Below are 20,523 nucleotides of genomic sequence, written 5' to 3'. Positions count from 1 at the left end.
AGTCCAGAAGCTGCTGTCTCTTCTATTATAAATTCTTGCCAAGTTATCATTCAATCTTCAGTGGCTTAGTAGTTTTGAAATGCCTGATATTTCATGTTTTGATGGTAGTTCTCATATTCTGAAGCACATTGTTATCAAAAGGTTTGAGTGAGCAAAATATGATTCATCCATCACTCTGCTGTGACATTGAAAGTCCAGAACTTCTCAAAGCTGTTGCAAAACTTGCTTCGTCTGCAGTTGTCTACAAAACAAAAACAAGATCCACCTATTCTGTCTCAAGAAGAATTCAGAAACTTAAAATATTCTGTTGGGCATTATAAATTCTCAGAGGTATGCAGTCAGCTTAATTCTCTGCTAATTTAAAAGGGGTGGGTAAAATTTCTTAGATGTAGTTACATCATCATCATCACTCACTCTTTCAAACAAAGCCAAATTCCATTTGTGTATTTTCTTTCCCTGAACAAACATCTTTTGTTGAATTTTACTTTTGTTTTAAAGTCTTTGGTATCAAGGTTCTCAGATTTCAGAACATATCTTCAGATAGTTGTCATTCTAAGAAAATTACTCTTCAAATGTTTCAAAATTCTAAGCTTTCCTTATTTTTTCTAAAGCACCAATTCACACCAATAAACTTTAAATATGTGCAAACCTTATGATCTGGAGTTAAAGGTCGATATTTGGAAGTTCACTCTAGCCAGAAAATGAAATTACAAATTTGACAATTCAGAATTAAAATTTGTAATTAAAATTCTGAATAACCATTTCTCTGAAAATCTTCTCTTAAACTAAATACAAAACAGTACACTTTAACAAAAAAGGGAAATAAATTAGAATTTTCCTTCTTTCTTCAGTTGGCTTTTATATGACTGTAGTTGTAACTAAGAGATAAGTTCTCACAAGAAAACATTACACATACCTACTCCAAATCTTAATTGTTTTAGATGGCCACTGATAGCTCCTTAAAAGGGCAGAACATTACAACCTCCCAATCTATTAATCAATTTGTACTTCTCTGCAGCTCCCTTCTTTTATCTAGAAGGGTCATAATATCACAATAAAATTCCAACTCTAAATATTTCACTTAGATCCACAACTTTAAATGTTAATAAACTGACACAGACACATCACAATCAAATCCACATTTTCATATCTGCATGCACCCAGAAATATGAAGATCTGTAAATTATAAACACAAAGTGCAAAATATATCCAATGATCTTGAGCTCTGGGGGCAGCACAAAAGTTAAAATTTAAACAGGTTTAACCATAATACAAATATGTAGGACAAATTCAGCAATTAAGAAACTAAACCCCATACAAGACCCAGACCACAGAGGGTTAACATTTAGTGACTGCAAACACTCAAGAGACACATTTTCAAACATATTTATTACCAAAATCACAAATACAAAGCAAACTTCTAACCCTCATATACAACTGTCTTCAAACTATTTAGCAGTGATACTCCATTTTTCTGAAGGACGATTACTGGCCCTGAAACATTAACTCTGTTTTCTCTCCATAGATGCTGCCAGAGCTAGTAAGTATCTCCAGCAATATCTGTTTTTGATTCTAATTTCCAGCATGCACAGTTCTTTGTTTTATTTCCCTTTATTAATTTCTTGGTTAAACAGAGCTAAAGAGTTGGGAGGTTGTATGCTTTCCTGCATGGGATTTCCTGCCACCCTTGCTTTGTTTTCAGTAAAAGTAGTATTATTTTTCTATGCTTACTGGTGAGCTGAAGGAACAACATCCTCTCCCCTCCCCTTTGGCTTTGTTGGCAGCTATATCTGATATACATAATAGATAAGGAAAGAGTGGAGTTAATGATCCAATGCGGACTATATAGTCAGTGGAAGAACATACATATGCGCCAGCCTAGCAACTGGAAAATTGACAAGAATTTGCCTTAATACAGTCCATCTTACATCTGTAGGATGTTCCAAAGCAGTTCAGGTTCAATAGTGTACAAGTAATTATAATACAGGAACAGACAGCACGCTGCAAGGTTCCAAAACCAACACACCATCTAATTGAGCAGCTCAGGGTTAACTGGTGTTGGTTAAAGAATAAATGTTGGGCACGATAGTTGTTCTTTAAAATCACTCAGATCTTTTATATACACTCAATTAGGGCCTCAGTTTAATATCTCATCTTAGTGATAACACCAACTTCAGGACCACACTGAAAGCCCTGATTATGATGGAAATTGGTGTGAAATCAAGCCAATCCACAGCGCACGAGGCCTAAGAAACTTTCAGTAGTCTTCTTGCAGAAATTCAGCACAGCAAGAATGGAATTTGGCCCTCTGCTAAGTCATGAAGAGATTTGGGTGGAGCCTCATGATTTGATGGTGTGTTGAGGGGAGCAAAGAGGGAGGAGAAAGAGGCAGAGGATGGTCAGAGCAATAGAGGCATGCCCCTGCTCCACTGAACTCAACTAGGATGCAGATAATCTGGATCACTTCTGACCTCAGTTCCTCTTCTCACTTGGTTTGGCATAACAGTAAAACCATCTTGATGATAATAATGCAGTTGGATCCAATCTTCATGTGCAAAGAACCCAGGTGGTCTCCATCACACAAGTTTTGTGTCAGATGAAAGTGCACTATTACATAAATCAAGTTTAGAGTTGCAGTCTCTTTCCCCCTTTCCAACTGTTAACACATAGATGAACACAGAAGTGACTGCTTATCACAAACTTACGTTCTGCATCCAGGCAAAGTGCAAATCTGCCCTTTACACATAGATGAGGCATATATCTACAGTTAACAAAAGGATTCCTCCTACATTTTGGGTGTTACTAGACTGTTAGAAAGGCAAATATCTGACATTGATTATCCTCGGAGTAGAATGCAAAAGGTACAAGGTAACAACTCCTCCTAAAGTCTGAAAAGGTGTGGTGGATTAACCTTGGAAATCCGTTCTCCATATAGGCACAATCATTGATATTTTCCAGCTATAACACTGCTAAAATAATTTGAAACCCTCACAGCAGCAGCTGATGCTTAGATATGGCCAGCAGTCTTCACGTCAATGTATGCCCTGAATCATGTGACAAAACTGGAGTAAGTTCACAAAAAGAGGTGAAAGAAACTACACAAATTTACTGCCCAGCAACAAGTTTAATTACTGCAGTAGGTAAAGCTAAATTTAGTTTGTTCATTAAAAGTTTATAATGTGCTGTATATTGGATCAAGGAGGACATAAACACAGGTCTCCAACATTGTTCCAATTAAAGTACAAGAAACAACTCTGTTTTTCAACTGAAACTTAACACATTGGGCTCAAAATTGTGTTCAACAATTTTTGATCATATTTCTTGTCTTGGCTGCCATTGTTGGTGGCAATTCTGCTATTAACATTTATCGTTCCTCAAGGCACATCATTTGTCCATTACCATCACTTTTCGTTTCACTATTCCTCCTTTTGATATCGAAACTCTTTCCACCCCCTTCCGTTCCCTCCTGACTTTACCCTGGCTGGTTTAATTATACTTCTTAACACTTCCTGGTTTTAACGAAGGGTTATCAAGCTGAAAGGATAAACTGATTCTCCAGCCACCATCGCTGCCAGGCCTGCTGAGCATTCCTTGCTTTTCTTTCAGATTTCACAAGGACAATACTTCCTCTTGCATAGGTTAAAGTTTGGTCATTTGATACAACAAGCAACACGTATTATTGTGTAACAGATCAATGTGTTTTATTATCATTATCGACAATGTAAATAGTTATTCTGAATTCCAAGCCATGTACTTCTTGCAGTAAAACCACAAGCTTCATCAGAATTTAAAATTTAACACATTGAACAAAACAAAAATAATCAACTCATATGAATGAAAAGGTTTCTGACTATAAAGATGTTTTCATCATCTTATGAACAACGGATATTAATTCAGGAAACTTTTCATCCTGAAAGTGCCCTCTATTTGAGAACTGGTGTAATTCTGCATTAAGACTATCTGCTACTTCTTGCTGTTCAGACCATGGCAGGAAAGGGTCATCGTTTGAACCAAACTGAACAATATGGTTACAATTACTTTTGATCTTCTCCCATTGCCATGGACTGCAGAAATATCCTGAGGAAAGAAAAAGGAAAATGTCACATGAAATTAAATTTAAAGTTTGATTTCTGTACATGTCAATACTTTTATTAATAGAAGTTCAAAACTGAAAGCCTCATGCTTATTGAAATGCAGATAATCAGCGAAAAAAAACTTTTAAAAATTGTTTGTTGCATTTTAAAAATAAATCACCTTTGATTTTCTGATGGGAATATGGCAATTTCACTTGCTCAACCTTTGCCCCTCTTCTTTGCCTTAACTTTCTATCAACTTTCTGTACGACCTTCCAGCAGGGTGTCCCTGATCATCTGAATAGGGCATTACAATGTAAATGGCTTATGAATGAAAATCCTTGCCATTAAGCATATGTGCCAATTTCCCAGGTGTTATTTGCTTGTCAGGGTAGGTCATCGGTGCTGTGGTGGGAGCCACAGTAACTCTGGTCCCTACATGAGGAGGGACCATGGAACTTTGTAAAACCTTACTTGCTAAGAAAAGTGGGCACATTAATCATCTCCAACAAGAGAGAATCTAACCATCTCCCCTTGACATTCAATGGCATTAACCATCATTAAATCCCTACTATGAACATTCTGCAGGGTTATCATTGTCTAGAAATTCAACTGGACTAGCCATATTCAATACTGTAATTACAAGAGCAGAACACAGACTTGGAATTCTGCAGCAAATAGCTCACTTCTTGACTCTGCCAAGTCATTCACTATCTGTAAAGCATAAGTCAGGAGTGTGATAGAATAGACTCCATTTGCCTAGATAAATACAGCTTCAATAGCATTCAAGAAGCTTGATATGACACAGGACATAGCAGCTGGTTTGACTGGCACCACATTCGTTCTGCCAATGATGCTCAGCAACAGCAGCAGCAATATGTACCATCTACAAGATACACTGCAGAAATTCACCAAGGCTCGCTCCAAAATCATGACTGCTTCCCATTAGGTCAAAGCAGCAGATACGTAGGAACACCATCATCTGCAAGTTTCTCTTCAAGCCACTCATGTGAGTTGGAAATACATTGCTATTCCATCGCTGTTAATGAGTCAAAATCCTGTAACTCCCTCCCAAATGGCATTCTAGGTGTAACTACACCATATTGATTGCAGTGGTTCAAGAAGGCAGCTCATCAGCATCTTTTCAAAGGCAATCAGAGATGGACAATAAATGCTTACCCAGAAGTAAAACTGAACTTGCTTGAATGAATAATAAAGAGGGGCTCAACATGAGCATGGGAAACTGAAAGGCCACTGAGCCACACTGTAATGGGAGCATGCCATTCAGCCCATTGAACTTGTCCTGCCATTCAGTACAATCACAGCTGATCAAACACTTCCCATTTACCACCCACTGAGAAAAAGAACAGGAAATGACATCATGGGAAATGATGTCACAACCAGAAATGACATCACCAACCCAAGGAAACCCAAACATATAAATAGAAAATGGACTACACCACCAGTGCCTTTTCGGAGGCTCACTGAAGATGTTACCTAGTATGGTGACAAAACCTACATCCAGAATTTCACTGCTTTTTACAAATGCCCATCCCCATTAGTCTCTATGCCATTGGAATGATAACTTTCATTCTCTACCTTAAATATAGTTTCCTCAGCACCCTGTGGTAGAGAATTTCAATGAATGACAACCATTTGAATAAAAGAAACTCTACTTATCCCAGACTTAAGTACCATCCCCTTCTTTTTAAAGTGTTTCCCTTTGTACTAGACTCCCAACCATTGGAGATATCTGACCTGCATCAATTGTCGGCGTAGTGGCTTAGTGGTTCACACTGCTGCTTCACTATGCCAGGGACCCAGGTTTGATTCCAGCCTCAGATGACTGTGTGGAGTTTGCATAGATCTGCTCCGGTTCCCTTCCACAGTTCAAAGATGTGTGGGTTAGGTGAATTGGCAATGCTAAGTTGCCAATTGTATTCAGAGATTAAATAGGTTAGGTGCATTAGTCAGTGGTAAACATAGGGTCGGGGGAATGGGTCTGGGTGGATTACTCTTTTGAGGGTTGGTGTGGATCTGTTAGGCCGAATGACCTGTTTTCACATTGTAGCAGTTCTATTAATCCCATTTATCTTTGAAGCATTCTATAATTTACAGTGAGATAGTTTCTAATTCTTTGAGACACCCATGAATATAGGCCAATAATTGTCCAATCTCTCTTCATGGTAAAGTCCTACCATCCAAGGAACAAGTCTGGTGAACCTTTACTGCATCCCTCTATGGCAATAATATCTTTCTTGAGATAAAGAGACCAAAACTACATAAAATGCTCCATGTGTGGTCGAACCAAACTCCCATACAACTGAAGTAAGACTTGACTATTCCTGTACTCACATCCTCTTACAATAAAAGGAGACAATCCTTTGACAATATAGAACATAACAGCACAGTACAGGCCCTTCGGCCCTCGCTGTTGCACCGACCTGTGAAACCAATCTGAAGCCCCATCTAACCAACACTATTCCATTCTCATCCATATGTTTATCCAATGATCATTTAAATGCCTGTAAAGTTGGCGAGTCTACTACTGTTGTAGGCAGTGTGTTCCACACCCTTACTACTCTCAGAGTAAAGAAACTACAACTGATATCTGTACTATATCTATCACCCCTCAATTTCAAGCTATGTCTCCTCGTGGTAGCTATTACCATCTGAGGAAAAAGGCTCTCACTGTCTAACCCTCTGATTACCTTATGTGTCTATTTAGTCACCTTTCAACATACTCTCTAAGGAAAACAGCCTAAAGTTCCTCACAAGACCTTCCCTCCAAACCATGATTTGGAGATGCTGGTGTTAGACTGGGGTGTACAAAGTTAAAAATCACACAACACCAGGTTATAGTCCAACAGGTTTAATTGGAAGCGCACTAGCATTCGGAGCGTCGCTCCTTCATCAGGTGATAATGGAGGGCTCAATCCTAACACACAGAATTTATAGCAAAAAGTTACAGTGTGATGTAACTGAAATTATACATTGAAAAATTGATTGTCTGTTAAGCCTTTCATCTGTTAGAATACCATGATAGTTTCACTTCTTTCATATGTAAATCACACAACCTTTTTTAAAAAAGTTGCATTCTCAGGTTAGCTGTTAACATTGGTGATAGCTAGACAATATGTTGAAGGTGTTAGCCCCTGTGTTCTCTGTCTATGCACACACACAGGCACTCCTATACACACATACACATGGACACACATATACACAGACACGCACACAGACACCCACACACACACCCTTACAGACACACACACTCCCACACTCACACATGCACCCCCTCACAGACTTAAAGACACTCTGCACTCACTACACGCACACACATACACTTTCTCACACTCACAACCCCCAACCCAGACAGACACACACACACACACACAAAGATCCACATACATACATATATTTTGTGGGGTGAATTTGTACTTGCAGGGTTACATTGTACTTTGCTCAAAAGCTGCATGCATTCATGTAAAACTCCATTATCTCACTTTTTAGATTAGAATCAATCTAAACATCATGGCATAGACAGAGAACACAGGAGGCTAACACCTGCAACATATTGTCTAGCTATCACCATTGTTAACAGCTAACCTGAGAATGCAACTTTTTAAAAAAAGGTTGTGTGATTTACACATGAAAGAAGTGAAACTATCATGGTATTCTAACAGATGAAAGGCTTAACAGACAAACAATTTTTCAATGTATAATTTCAGTTACATCACACTGTAAAGTTTTGCTATAAATTCTGTGTTAGGATTGAGCCCTCCACTACCACCTGATGAAGGAGCGACGCTCCGAATGCTAGTGTGCTTCCAATTAAACCTGTTGGACTATAACCTGGTGTTGTGTGATTTTTGACTTCCCCCCAAACCAGTCAACATCCTGGTAAATCTCCTCTGCACCCTTGCCAAAGCTTCCACATCCTCCCTATAATGTGGTGACCAGAACTGTACGCAATACTCCAAGTGCAGCTGCACCAGAGTTCTGTACAGCTGCAACATGACTCAAAAACTCAATCCCTCTAACAATAAAAGCCAACACAATATGTGCCTTCTTAACAACCCTATCAACCCGGGTGGCAACTTTGAGGGCTCTATGTACATGGAGACCGAGGTCTTTCTGTTCACTCACACTACCAAGAATCTTACCATTAGCCCCCAGTACTCTTTATTCCTGTTGCTCCTTCCAAAGTGAATCACCTCACACTTTTTTGCATTAAACTCCATTTGCCACCTCTCAGCCTAGCTCTGCAGCTTATCTATGACCATCTATAACCTGCAATATGCCTCCGCACTGTCCACAACTCCACTGACCTTAGTGTCATCCGCAAATTTACTAACCCATCCATCTGCACCCTCATCCAGGTGATTTATAAAAATGACAAACAGCAGCGTACCGAAAACACCACTAGTAACTGAACTCCAGGATGAATATTTCCCAACAACCACCGCCCTCTGTCTCCTTTCAGCTAGCCAATTTCTGATCCAAACCACTCAATTGTCCTCAGTCCCATGCCTCTCTATTTTGTGCAGTAGCCTACAGTGGGGAAACATATCAAATGCTTTACTGAAATCCATGTACACCACATCAACCACTTTACCTTCATCCACCTATTTGCTCACCTTCTCAAAGAACTCAATAAGGTTTGTGAGGCATGACCTACCCTTCCCAAAACAGTGTTGACTATCCCCAATCAACTTCTTCCTCTCTAGATGATTATAAATCCTATCTATTAAAATCCTTTCCAACACTTTATCCACAACAGAAGTAAGGCTCACAGGTCTATAATTTCCAGGGTTATCTCTGTTCCCCTTCTTGAATAAGGGGGTCAACCTTTGCTTTCCTCCAGTCTTCTGGCATTACTCCTGTAGACAATGATGACATAAAGATCCAAGCCAAAGGTTCTGCAATTTCCTCGCTAGCTTCCCAGAGAATCCTAGGAAAAATCCCATCCAGCCCGGAGTCTTATCTATTTTTCACACTTTAAGAATTGCTAACACCTCCTCCTTATGAACCTCAATCCTGTCTAGTCTAATAGCCTGTATCTCAGTATTCTACTCAAAATTACTGTCATTTTTCAGTATGAATACTGACGAAAAATATTCATTTAGTGCCTTTCCTATCTCTTGGATTCCACGCACAAATTCCCACTACTGTCCTTGACAGGCCCTAATCTTACTCTAGTCATTCTTTTATTCCTGACATATCTATAGAAACCTTTAGGGTTTTCCTTGATCCTACTTGCCAACAACTTCTCATGTCCCCTCCTGGCTCTTCTTAGCTCTCTCTTTAGGTCCTTCCTGGTTAACTTGTAACTCTCAAGCGCCCTGAGACTTCACTTCTCTTTTTTACATAAGCTTTCTTCATCCTCTTGACAAGAGATTCAACTTCTTTAGTAAACCATGGCTCCCTCACTCTCGATCACATCCTCCCTGCCTGACAGTAGCTGTTTCTTGAATAAGCTCCACATTTCAACTATCCCCATTCCCTGCAGTTTACATCCCCATCCTATGCATCCTAAATCTTGCCTAATTGCATCATAATTGACTTTCCCACAGCTGTAACTTTTGCACTGCAGTATATACCTATCCCTTTCCATCACTAAAGTAAACATAACCGAATTATGATCATTATCATCAAAGTGCTCACCTACTTCTAAATCTAACAGCTGGCCTGGTTTGTTCCCCAGTACCAAATCCAATGTGGCCTCATCTCTTGTTGGCCTATCTACTACATACTGTGTCAGGAAACTCTCCTGCACACATTGGACAAAAACTGACCCATCTAAAGTACTCGAACTATTGTGTCTTCAGTCAATATTTGGAAAGTTAAAGTTCCCCAAATACAGCTCCCCTGTTACTTTCGCTCCTATACAGAATTATCTTTGCTATCCTCTCCTCTACATCTCTAGTACTTTTTGAAGGCCTATAGAAAACTCCCAACAGAGTGACCTCCTTTCCTGTTTCTAACCTCAGCCCATACTGCCTCAGTGGACGAGTCCTCATCAAATGTCCTTTCTGCCACCGTAATACTGTCCTTGACTAATAATGTCACACTTCCCCCTCTCTTACCACCTTCCGTATTCTTTGAAGCATTTAAACACCGGAACCTGCAACCACCCATTCCTGTCCCTGCTCTATCCATGTCTCTGAAATGGCCACAACATCGAAGTCCCAGGTACCAACCCATACTCAACTTCACCCACCTTATTCTGGATGCTCCTGGCATTGAAGTAGACACTAGGAGAAAGTGAGGACTGCAGATGCTGGAGACCAGAGTTGAAAAATGTGGTGCTGGAAAAACACAGCTGGCCAGGCAGCATCCGAGGAGCAGGAGAATCGACGCTCCGGGCATTCCTGAAAAAGGGCTTATGCCCGAAACGTCGATTCTATTGAAGTAGACACTCTTCAAACCACCTTCCTGCCTGCTGGTGTACTCTTGCAACCTTGAAACCTTATTTCTGACCTTACTACTCTCAACCTCCTGTACACTGAAACTACAATTTGGGTTCCCATCCTCCTGCTGAATTAGTTTAAACTGCCCCAGGATACTGGTACCCCTCTGGTTCAGGTGTAGACCAACCTGTTTGTAGAGGTCACACCTACCTCAGAATGAGCCTTAATTATCCAGATATCTGAATCTCTTCTCATCATCCCTGCAGCTATGTCTTCAAATCCTCTCTCTCCCTGCTCCTTGCCTTACTAGCACATGGCACAGGTAACAAACCAGAGGTAACGACTCTGTTTGTTCTCGCTCTGAGCTTCCACCCTAGCCTTACATCCCCATTCCTTTTCCTACCGATGTCGCTGGTTCCCATGTGGACCATGACTTGAAGCTGCTCCCCCTCCTCCTTAAGGATCCCAAAACCAGGATCTGAGACATCATGAACCCTGGCACCTGGGAGGCAACACACCAAATGCGAGTCTCTCTCATTCCCACAGAATATACTATCTGTCCCCTTAACTATGGAGTCCCCAATAAGCAATGCTCTGCTCCTCTCTCCGCTTCTCTTCTGAGCAACAGGGACAGTCTCTGTGCCAGAGACCTGTATCCCAAGTATACTTGTTATTGAGGGGAATGGCCACAGGGGATCCCGGCACTCTGTCTCAAAAGCAAAACCTATTGGTGAAGCTCAGCAGGTCCAAAGACGAGTCACTAGATTTGAAACATTAACTCTACTTTCTTTCCAAAGATGCTGCCGGACCTGTTCAGTTTTACTAGCAATTTCTGTTTTTGTTTCAGATCTTCAGCATCCATAGTTTTGTTTTATTTTAGTGAGACAATTCGTTAGCCATACTAATATCTTGCTTCACCTGCACATTAACCTTCAATTACTTATTGACAAGGCCACCTAAATCCCATTGGACATTTACACTTTCCAACTTCTTACCATTTAATAAATACTCTGCACATCTGTTCATACTACTGGAATAGGTAACCTCGCTTTTTTCCTCATGTTCCATCTGCCATCTTCTTGCCCATTTAGTAAGCCTCTCCAAATCCCCTCAAAGCTATTTTATATCTTGATCACAACATATATTCATGCTTAGCTTTGTATCATCCACATTGAAAATATTATATTTGGTCCCCAAATGAAAATCATTGATGTATATTGTGAACAACTTGGATCCAAAACTTAATACTTGCAGTCAATGTGAAAATGACCCATTTATTCCATCTCTCTGTTTTTATATGTTAGCCAATAATTAATTTATGCCAGTACATCACCCGCACACCATGTGCTTTAAATTTTTCTCACCAGCCTCTTTGGTGGATTTTATTAAAAACCTGAAAATCTAAGTTTTTTCTGCTTGATTTATTGTTGTCACATGTACTGAGACAGTAGGAGAAAGTGAGGACTGCAGATGCTGGAGATCAGAGCTGAAAAATGTGTTGCTGGAAAAGCGCAGCAGGTCAGGCAGCATCAAAGGAGCAGGAGAATCGATGTTTTGGGCATGAGCCCTTCTTCAGGAATGAGGAGGGTGTTCCAAGCAGGCTAAGATAAAAGGTAGGGAGGAGGGACTTGGGGAAGGGGCGTTGGGAATGCGATAGGTAGAAGGAGGTTAAGGTGAGGGTGATAGGCCGGAGAGGGGGTGGGGGCGGAGAGGTCGGGAAGAAGATTGCAGGTCAAGAAGGCGGTGCTGAGTCCGAGGGTTGGGACTGAGAAAAGGTGGGGGGAGGGGAAATGAGGAAGCTGGAGAAATCTGCATTCATCCCTTGTGGTTGGAGGGTTCCTAGGCGGAAGATGAGGCGCTCTTCCTCCAGGTGTCGTGTTGCCATGGTCTGGCGATGGAGGAGGCCAAGGACCTGCATGTTCTTGGCGGAGTGGGAGGGGGAGTTAAAGTGTTCAGCCACAGGGCAGTTGGGTTGGTTGTGCGGGTGTCCCAAGGTGCTCTCTGAAACGTTCCGCAAGTAGGCCGCCTGTCTCCCCAATGTATAGGATGCCACATCAGGTGCAGCGGATGCAGTAAATGATGTGTGTGGAGGTGCAGGTGAATTTGTGACGGATATGGAAGGATCCCTTGAGGCCTTGGAGGGAAGTGAAGGGGGAGGTGTGGGCGCAAGTTTTGCATTTCTTGCGGTTGCAGGGGAAGGTGCCGGGAGTGGAAGTTGGGTTGGTGGGGGGTGTGGACCTGACGAGGGAGTCGCGGAGGGAGTGATCTTTCCGGAATGCTGATAGGGGATGGGAGGGAAATATGTCCTTGGTGGTGGGGTCTGTTTGGAGGTGCCCGAAACGTCGATTCTCCTGCTCGTACTGAGACAGTAGTCTATCAGCCACCAAATAATAACATCACATTGGGGGCGGGCAATAAACAAAGAAATAACTAATGCCTGTAAAAATGGTACAGCAATTATCATGGGGGATTTTAATCTACATGTAGATTGGTCGAACCAGCTCGATCAGGGTAACCTTGAGGAGGAATTTATTGAGTGTACCTGCAATAGTTTTCTTGAAAACTATGTAATGGAATTGACAAGGGAGCAAGCTATCCTAGATCTGGTCCTGTGTAATGAGACAGGAATAATTAATGACCTCACAGTCAGGAATCCTCTTGAAAGAAGTGATCACAGTATGATAGAAGTTAGAATACAGATGGACAGTGTGAAGATAAACTCCAATACCAGGGTCCTGTGCTTGATCAAGGGGGCCTACAAAAGAATGAGGGAGGACTTGGCAAAAGTAGACTGGAAACAAATATTTTATGGTGGGACAGTTGATGAGCAGTGGAGGATTTTCAAAGCAATTTTTCAAAGTGCTCAGCAAAAGTATATTTCAGTGAAAAGGAAGGACTGTAACAAAAGGAATAATCTGCCATTGGTGTCTAAGGCTATCAAATTGAAAGGCAAGGCATACAAAGTGGCAAATAACAGCATGAAACTAGAAGAATGGGAAAACTTTAAAGGTCAACCGAAAGCCACAAGAAGAACTATAAAAGAAAAGTAAAATAGAACACGAGAAAAAACTAGCACAGAACATAAAGACAGAGAGCAAAGGTTTCTCTAAATACATAAAATGAAAAAGAGTGGCAAAAGTCAAGGTTGGTCCTTTACAGGATGAGAAGGGGCATTTAGTTATGGAATATGTTGAAATGGCCGAGGCACTGGATAGATACTTTGTAACGTCTTCACAGTGGAGGACACTAATAACATGCCAGTAATTGACAAAGAGACAAGGATAGGTGAGAACCTGGAAACAATCACTATCACGGAAGAGGTAGTGTTGGGCAAACTAATGGAGCTAAGGACAGATAAGTCTCCTAATGGAATGCATTCCAGGGTACTAAAAGAGATGGTGGGAGAAATAGGAGGTGGACTGGCGGTAATTTTCCAAAATTCTCAGAACTCTGGAGCAGTTCCAACAGATTGGAAAACAGCAAATGTGACACCACTGTTTAAAAAGAGAGGTCGAGAAAAGGTGGAGAATTATAGACTGGTTAGCTTAACTTCTCTAATGGGGAAGATGCTTGAGTCTATTGTCAAGGAAGAAATAGCAAGGCATCTCGACAGAAATTGTCCTGTTGGGCAGACATAGCATGAGTTCATGAAGGGCAGGCCATGCTCGACCAATCTTTTGGAGTTCTATGAAGACATTATGAGCAAGATGGACAATGGGGATCCAGTGGTTGTGGTGTACCTAGATTTCCAAAAGGCCTTCAACAAGGTGCCGCACATGAGGCTGCTGCATAAGATAAGAATGCATGGCATTGGGGGTACAGTATTAGCATGGATAGAAGATTGGTTGACTAACAGGTAGCACAGAGTGGGGATAAATGAGTGCTCTTCTGGCTGGCAATCAATGCCTAGTGATGTGCCACAGAGATTGGTGTTGGGACTGCAATTATTTACAATTTATATAGATTCTGGAGTTGACGACCATGTGTAGTATGTCAACGTTTGCAGATGACACTAGGAGGAATGGCAGAGCAAAGTGTGCAGAGGACTGTGAAACTTTGCAGATGAACATAAATACATTGAGTCAATGGGCAAAGATCTGTTAGATGGAATACAATGTAAAGAAATATGAAATCATACATTTTGGTAAGACTAATAGTAAAAAGGATTATTACTTGAATGGTAAAAGGTTGCAGCATGCTGCTATGCAGAGGGACCTGGGTGTCCTTGTGCATGAATCACAGACGGTTAGTCTGCAGGTACAAATAATTAGGAAGGCAAATGGAATTTTATCTTCCATTGCTGAAGGGGTCAAGTTTAAGAGCAGAGAGGTGATGTTGCCGCTGTACAAGGTGCTGGTGAGGACACACCTGGAGTACCGTGTGCAGTCTTGGTCTCCTTACTTGAGAAAGGATGTACTGGCATTGGAGGGGGTGCAGAGGAGGTTCACTAGGTTGATTCCGGAGTTGAGGGGGTTGGCTTATGAGGAGAGATTGAGTAGATTGGGATTATACTCATTGGAATTCAGAAGATTGAGGAGGGGATCTTATAGAAACATATACAATTATGAAGGAAATTGATAAGATAGAAGTAGAGAGGATGCTTCCACTGGCAGGTGAAACTAGGACAAGAGGACATGGCCTCAAAATTAGAGGGAGCAGATTTAGGATTGAGTTGAGAAGGAACTTCTTCACCCAGATGGTTGTTAATCTTTGGAATTCCTTGCCCAGGGAAGTAGTTGATGCTACTTCAGTAAATGTTTTTAAAGCTAACGTACATTTTTTTTAACAATAAAGGAATTAAGGGATATGGTGAGAGCTTGGGTAAGTTAATCTGAGTCCAAAAAAAATCAGCTATGATCTTATTGAATGGTGGAGCAGGTTTGAAGGGCCAGATGTCCTACTCCTGCTTCAAGTTCTTATGTTCTTATACAGTGGAAAGTGTCATTTTGCAGTCAGATCTTACCATGCAAAGTATATCAGGGTAGCAGAACAGAGTGCAGAATACAATGTTACTGCCCCAGAGAAAGTGAAGAAAAAGAGATCAAAGTTAACATTTAAGAGGTCTGTTCCAAAGTCTGATAACAGTGAGGAAGAAGCTGTTCTTGAACCTGTTTGTACATGCTTTCAAACTTTTATATCATTTACCCAGCAGAATGGAGGGAGAGTATAACCTGGGTTGGAGAGGTCCTTTGATTATGTTAGTTGCTTTCCCAAAGCAGCAGCAAGTACAACACATCCATCGGCTCTCCTTTATCAATTTTACTAATAACATCTTCAAACAGCTCCAATTGTGTCAAACACGATTTCCCATTCTTCGAGCATTTTCCCTGACATACATCTGACACTGTTATAGCTCTTTGTTTTTGCTCTTGCTCCTTTCTTAAATAATGAGGTGACATTTTCAATCATCCAACCTGTAGCATCATTCTAGAATCTATAGAATTGTTTCAAAATAATCACCAATGCATCAATTATTTCTATAGCCACCTCCTACAATACTCTCGGATGCAGATCATCAGGTCCCGGAGATTTACCAAGTTGCATCTTCATTAATTTCTCAAATACAATTTTTTTACTGAAGCAAAAGTTTTTTTACTTCGGTCCAACCAAGCCTTGCCGAATAAAATCTCAAACAATGTTTAAAAGCATCTCATAAAAATACTCAAAACACAGTGAAGATTGTTGAGGCAAACACTGATTGTTGTTTAGAGAAACGCTGTGACAGTTATTTACAGAAAGGCAGCATGTCAGGATGGTAGCTATACGCCATTATTCTTGACACCTCAGGGGAAATCATGCTTCATTGTTATGTACAACAGTGAATGGAATGAAAATTTGAAGAAAGTATGTTACCACTTTCTTGTTCATTTGCATCTCCAAGATCAGATGTATATGCAGATACCAATACAATACCGTATACTCTGTGTGTCTCAGCATATCTAAAACAAATATAAATAAATAATATAATGAGCAAACCGTGTCCTTAGTTCTTAGTTTAAAGGCATTAGCATTTCTATTTTCAGCAATGTTTGAAAGAGGGATGGATTATTACAATGCACATGTGTTCAACATTTTAATTCAAACATCCCATAATGTCAGGTGCATATTGCTTACTATTATTACTTTTCTACAACTTATATTTCTAGAGCGTATGCTCCTTTACAGGAGCCATTATAAAATAAGCCACAAAAAGATATTAAGCGTAAGCTTAAAAGCTTAAGTTAAAAAGCTCTTCACTCCAACATGTTACCTTAACAGCTGCTTGAACTTGACCCACCACATTCATATATAAATTCAGGTTCAGAATACAAACATTATACTAGGTAGCATGGTGGCTTAGTGGTTAGCATTACAGCCTCACCGAACTAGAGAGCCGCATCAGATTCCTGCCTCGGGCAACTGTCTGTGTGGAGTCTGCACATTCTCCCCGTGACTGGGTGCTCCAGTTTCCTCCCAGAATCCAAAGATGTGCAGGTCAGGTGAATTGGCCATGCTAAATTGTTCACAGTTTTAGCTGCATTAGTCAGGGGTAAATGTAGGGTGGTATGTTACTCTTCAGAGGATTGGTGTAGACTTGATGAGCCAAATGGCCTGTTTCCACACTGTAGGGAATCTAATCTAATCTACCCTTCTTAAAAACAGATATACCTGTATGCATCAAATTCAAGCATACTGTTCAACCATCTCTAAAAAAAAAAGCCTCTATATTATCAAAATTAATATCACTTGACTTTAACAATAACAGTATTGCTTTTGGTTGCCTCTTTCTGTCCTGTGAAAAATCAATACAATAACCTCTGAAATTTTGAAAAATAACTGCATTAAAGTCATCACTGTTTTATGAACTCAAATCGCATTTATTTTCCTTTGGCAAACTTTTACCTCATAGCTGCAGCAGCACCAGAACTGTGTCCAATGATAACAGTCTGTTCATCACACTGCAGTGTTTTTTCCATAAAAGGAAGCCATATTGTTTTTCGAGCTGTAACTGAAAATCACTCATGGGTTAAATAAACAGACTATATTATACAATTAAAAATAATTTCATCATTAACTGCAATGTCAGCTTTCAAAAGTCACTTACGAGAGTCTGGCATGTTTTGAAGCAAGCACTGAAAATCTGGAATCTGCAAAACATATTTTTAAAAGTGAAGAAGTATGAACTGCAATCTGAAAAAACAATCATTTCTTTTGTGTGCATCAAGGAATAGCAATCAAGTGTGATGGCGATGGCGAATTAAATGATTGCATCATAATTGCATAAGAAAGACATAGGTAAACATAGTTGTAAACTATTAAAGCTCATTGTTTACCTTAAAGGTTACATTTAATGAGAGGTGATGCACTTTCTTTGGTGTTTCAGGAAGATTAGTCAAATGCATTACATTCATAGGTGGTTGTTGGGTAAAATATTTTTGGTAAACATAGTGGTGCTAATACAAGTAGTCCAACCCAACAATGGGTCCCAACAGTTTATCCTGAGAAGAGCAAAGAATTAGAATTTATAGGAACAGCATAATAGAAGCAGGCCATTTGACACATCTTACTCATACTCACACCTTGAATGAGCTAACCACTTAAATATACTTTCTTTTTCCCTACAGCCTTGCAATTCTTTTCCTTTTTAAGTGCATACCTAATTCCCTTTTTACAGTTATTACTGAAGTTTGTTTATACTACTTCTTTAGGTAATGCATTCAGCCATAGAAACACTTCTTCATCCCTCTTATGTTGCCAGTCATCTTAAATCCTTTCTGCCAAACCAGGAACAGTTTCTCCTTATTTACTTCATCAAACCTGTCTTTATGATTTGTGCATTGTTACTACAATAGTATGGTGTTCTGCAATATGATTACATTCACCAAAATTTCAGAAAGTGTCATTACATATGAGACAGATATGGGAACGTTGCATGGCAGCTGCTATGTTTAATTTTTTTTCTTTTTTTTTACATCAGATAACTTTCTCTGTTACAGACAGAAATAGGATTCACTATATGGAAAACAACATATCACAAGTTGCATCCTACAAACTACAAAAAGGAGTGTGCTATTTTCACTCACTGTCAGCCAGACATTGAAAAGCGCAGGAATGAAACAATATTTCCAGAGGCAGGCCTTAATCCAAAATCATATTTTCACTTAATGATTGAGTGCTGCTATGTGACACCCTCACAGAAAGAGATTACAACATTTACATGTCAGAAAACCTTTAGAATAAGAATTTCAAATGCACAAAATCGATAAATATATTGCTCAGGGGAAGTGATGACCTAGGAGGTTTATTGCTAGACTATTAATGCAGAGATTCAGATATTGAGTTTGAATTCAATAAAAATCTGGTTTGAGAGTCTAATGGTAACCATGAAACCATTGTTGCTTGTCGAGAAAACACTATCTGGTTCACTAATGTCCACCAGAGAAGGAAAATCTTTACTTGGTCTGGTCTACATGTGACTGTTGACCCACAACAATGTGCCTGACTTTTCACTACCTTTGGGAAATTAGGGACGAACAATAAATACAGCCCTATCAGTAACGCCCATATCACATGAGCAATTTTTTTTTAAAGTTGTGCATAAATTAAGATGTTAACAATGACAAAAGTCAGAACTGGACGATGCATTGAAAAGCCAGGGGAACGAAGTGTTCTCTGATGCATGGAAGGAGTTGAGTAGGAGGTCAAGTGACGACATTTCTCAGAATATGTCCAGCAACAGAATCACATGAAAACAGACGCATTTTAACTTTTAGTGAGGGTTATCCTGGAACATTTAATGAAAATTCAGGACTATCCTAGCAAAATCTGCATGTCTGGTTACTCCTGCAGAAGTGCTAGATGGCCCTTGAGAAAATGTGTTCTTTGAGCTGCATTGCCATTCTATCAATCCCTATGAACAACTGAGAGTGGCATTCCCAGTCACTTCGAAAGGAAGCTTGGCCTATGTAAATCCAAGTTACAAAGAAAGATAAAGACAGAAGAATGAATAAATCAGATTCTTGGGCTTGACAAAACGATCACATTTGAAGAACGGACATGCCAGAGGAAGCAGAAGCAATTTATCGTTTTGGTGAGGGCAGAGTCCGCCCGCAAAATGTAGGATCTCCCTGTGTCTCATTTAGTACTTCCAGCCACAAGGCAGCCGCTCCCCTTGGAAATAAACTCTCTATTACCGACCTGATTCAGATTATCCTTCACCCATTTGTACCAGTTGCTATGCTCCACGTCCCCCACCCCATTGCCAGGGACGATCACTGCTCGGCGAAGCTGTTGAGGCGCCATTGCAGAGGCGGGGCCAGCTCCCAGTCACACAAATCCCTTGCTTTAATATCATAAATGTAAAGGCGATTCTCACACTTACGGCATCATACCAATATGTATATAGATTTGAAAATATTGCAAACAACCCCGCCGACTGGTCATTATGACACGAATTTTGAACTGGGAATTGTTGTGCACATTTGTTTGTAAGCTGAATGCCCTCCTTCTGAACTATCAAGTTCACTCCTGTCTGAAATCAACGCACAGCAGCAGAATTAGTCACAAACACCATCATAAAACAATCAGCTTGCTCAAGAAATGAACAGGTTGATTAGAAAATACTCATATATTTATGATAGTTCTGGAGCAGCTTTGCAGATTGTATCTCAGCAGGAATCCTACACTGTCTTTCAAAGGTTCATAGGATGTGTTGCTAGCAAGTGCAATATTTATTGTCTATCTCTAATTGTTCTTGACGAAGACCATGTTAATTCAACTGTTCTTGATATTTAAGAATTATAATTGTTGTTAAGGAGTTGAACATTGTCAGGAGGTAAGCATTGTTGAAGAATTGAGAGTTGTTGGAGTATGGGGGTCGCATTATTCCTCGGGGAGGTGAGCAGGCTGAGCAATTATGTATATGGTCAGGATGATCATTAGTGGAAGTGCAGGCAAGTGGGGACAGCTGAGATTGGGGTGAGCCTTTCTTTGGAGGGTTAAGAGTGCAGAATTAGAGGGCATAGGTTTAGGGTGAGAGGGGAAAGATATAAAAGAGACCT

General features: G+C 40.3%; 1 protein-coding gene across 2 annotated transcripts; it reads right to left on the bottom strand.

The window, feature by feature from the left end:
* Nucleotides 1–1,370: 1,370 nt before the first annotated feature.
* Nucleotides 1,371–19,780, bottom strand: rbbp9 (retinoblastoma binding protein 9). Of its 2 annotated transcripts, none has more exons than XM_043696094.2 (5): nucleotides 19,661–19,780; nucleotides 17,568–17,610; nucleotides 17,366–17,471; nucleotides 16,337–16,422; nucleotides 1,371–4,077 (listed from the first exon to the last, which is right to left on the bottom strand). In XM_043696094.2, the coding sequence occupies exons 1-5, from the start codon at nucleotides 19,763–19,765 to the stop codon at nucleotides 3,851–3,853; spliced, it is 567 nt and encodes a 188-aa protein (XP_043552029.2). In that variant the 5' UTR covers nucleotides 19,766–19,780; the 3' UTR covers nucleotides 1,371–3,850. The 2 variants fall into 2 exon arrangements, with proteins under 2 accessions (XP_043552029.2, XP_043552030.1); XM_043696095.2 differs by lacking the exon at nucleotides 19,661–19,780 and adding an exon at nucleotides 17,797–17,920.
* Between the last annotated feature and the right edge of the window lie 743 nt (nucleotides 19,781–20,523).

Source organism: Chiloscyllium plagiosum, unplaced genomic scaffold, assembly GCF_037043375.1.
Source record: "Chiloscyllium plagiosum isolate Xiang-an unplaced genomic scaffold, Cpla_swu_hap1 HiC_scaffold_10, whole genome shotgun sequence".
Taxonomy (NCBI): Eukaryota; Metazoa; Chordata; class Chondrichthyes; order Orectolobiformes; family Hemiscylliidae; genus Chiloscyllium; species Chiloscyllium plagiosum.
This window is presented reverse-complemented; position numbering and strand designations above follow the sequence as displayed.

Excerpts from the sequence above, each read along its gene's own strand:
- rbbp9 (XM_043696094.2), bottom strand. The coding sequence starts at position 19,765 with ATGGCGCCTCAACAGCTTCGCCGAGCAGTGATCGTCCCTGGCAATGGG. Across the intron at positions 17,472-17,567 it reads TCAAAACATGCCAGACTCTC|TTACAGCTCGAAAAACAATA; the intron begins GTAAGTGACTTT and ends AGTGATTTTCAG. Across the intron at positions 4,078-16,336 it reads TGCAAATGAACAAGAAAGTG|GATATTTCTGCAGTCCATGG; the intron begins GTAACATACTTT and ends TTCTTTCCTCAG.